This window comes from Penaeus monodon, chromosome 34, assembly GCF_015228065.2.
Source record: "Penaeus monodon isolate SGIC_2016 chromosome 34, NSTDA_Pmon_1, whole genome shotgun sequence".
Taxonomy (NCBI): domain Eukaryota; kingdom Metazoa; phylum Arthropoda; class Malacostraca; order Decapoda; family Penaeidae; genus Penaeus; species Penaeus monodon.
Genome location: NC_051419.1, coordinates 28,305,983 through 28,306,960, shown reverse-complemented (window position 1 = coordinate 28,306,960; position 978 = coordinate 28,305,983). Strand labels below are relative to the sequence as shown.

Below are 978 nucleotides of genomic sequence, written 5' to 3'. Positions count from 1 at the left end.
TTGGTGATAAGTCGTTATGGTTTAACGTGGAATTTTTTATTCAGAGATTGGCAATCCTGATCCGCAAGTCGGGTATCCGGAACCAAACGAGGTTGGCTACCCTGAACCCATGAGATTGGCTACCCTGAACCCCATGAGATTGGCTACCCTGAACCCCATGAGGTTGGCTACCCTGAACCCCATGAGATTGGCTACCCTGAACCCAGTGAGATTGGCTACCCTGAACCCCATGAGATTGGCTACCCTGAACCCAGTGAGATTGGCTACCCTGAACCCCATGAAGATCATTACCCTGAGCTTCATGAGGTTGGCTTCCCAGAGCCAGACGAAGCCAGCGACCCAGAACAGAATGAAATTGGCAACCCTGTGCCATATGAAAACCACCACATCGCCCTATATGGAGTTGGCTTCCGAGGGCCACACGGAGTGAGTTATCCGGAGTCAAATGCGATTAGCTTCAGTTCACAAGGAGTGGTCGGCTTCCCTGAGGCAGACGCGGTAGTTCAGCCAGGATCGGAAGAGATTGGTTACCCTGAGCCGAACATTGACTACCCTGCATCTGACGTTGGCTTTCCAGAACCCGACGTTGGCTACACTGGCTCGAAAGAGGACGAAGGTACGGTACAAAATATAGATAAAGAGAAAAGTACGGTACGATATCCGTTGCTTGTTATCTAATGAAAGGGATGTGAATAACATCAAATCATATTTCACGTTATTTTCATTATTGTTAATATCGTTCTCCGTACTGAGAATATATGTATAATTGTTAAAAATGCTATAATGATAACTGTAATAAATAACGTTAGGAACATATTCATTACTATTTTAGTAATAGTAGAAACAGAATTAGAAAGGGTGGTAGTGCCAACAGCTGCAGTGGTAGTAGAAACAGTCATTAAGGTTACTTTCAGTATGAGTATTAATGTTGTTATAATTTTGTATGAAATTTACGATTATACTTATTAATGTTGTTAC

At 43.5% G+C, this 978-nt stretch overlaps 1 protein-coding gene across 1 annotated transcript in view; it reads left to right on the top strand.

The window, feature by feature from the left end:
• LOC119594870 (NADPH oxidase 4-like) overlaps positions 1–978 on the top strand; it is a gene marked incomplete in the record, with an annotated part of 84,846 nt that overhangs the window by 75,599 nt on the left and 8,269 nt on the right. Inside the window, 1 exon segment of the mRNA XM_037943949.1 lies at positions 115–616. Coding sequence (XP_037799877.1) covers positions 115–616 — 502 coding nt within the window.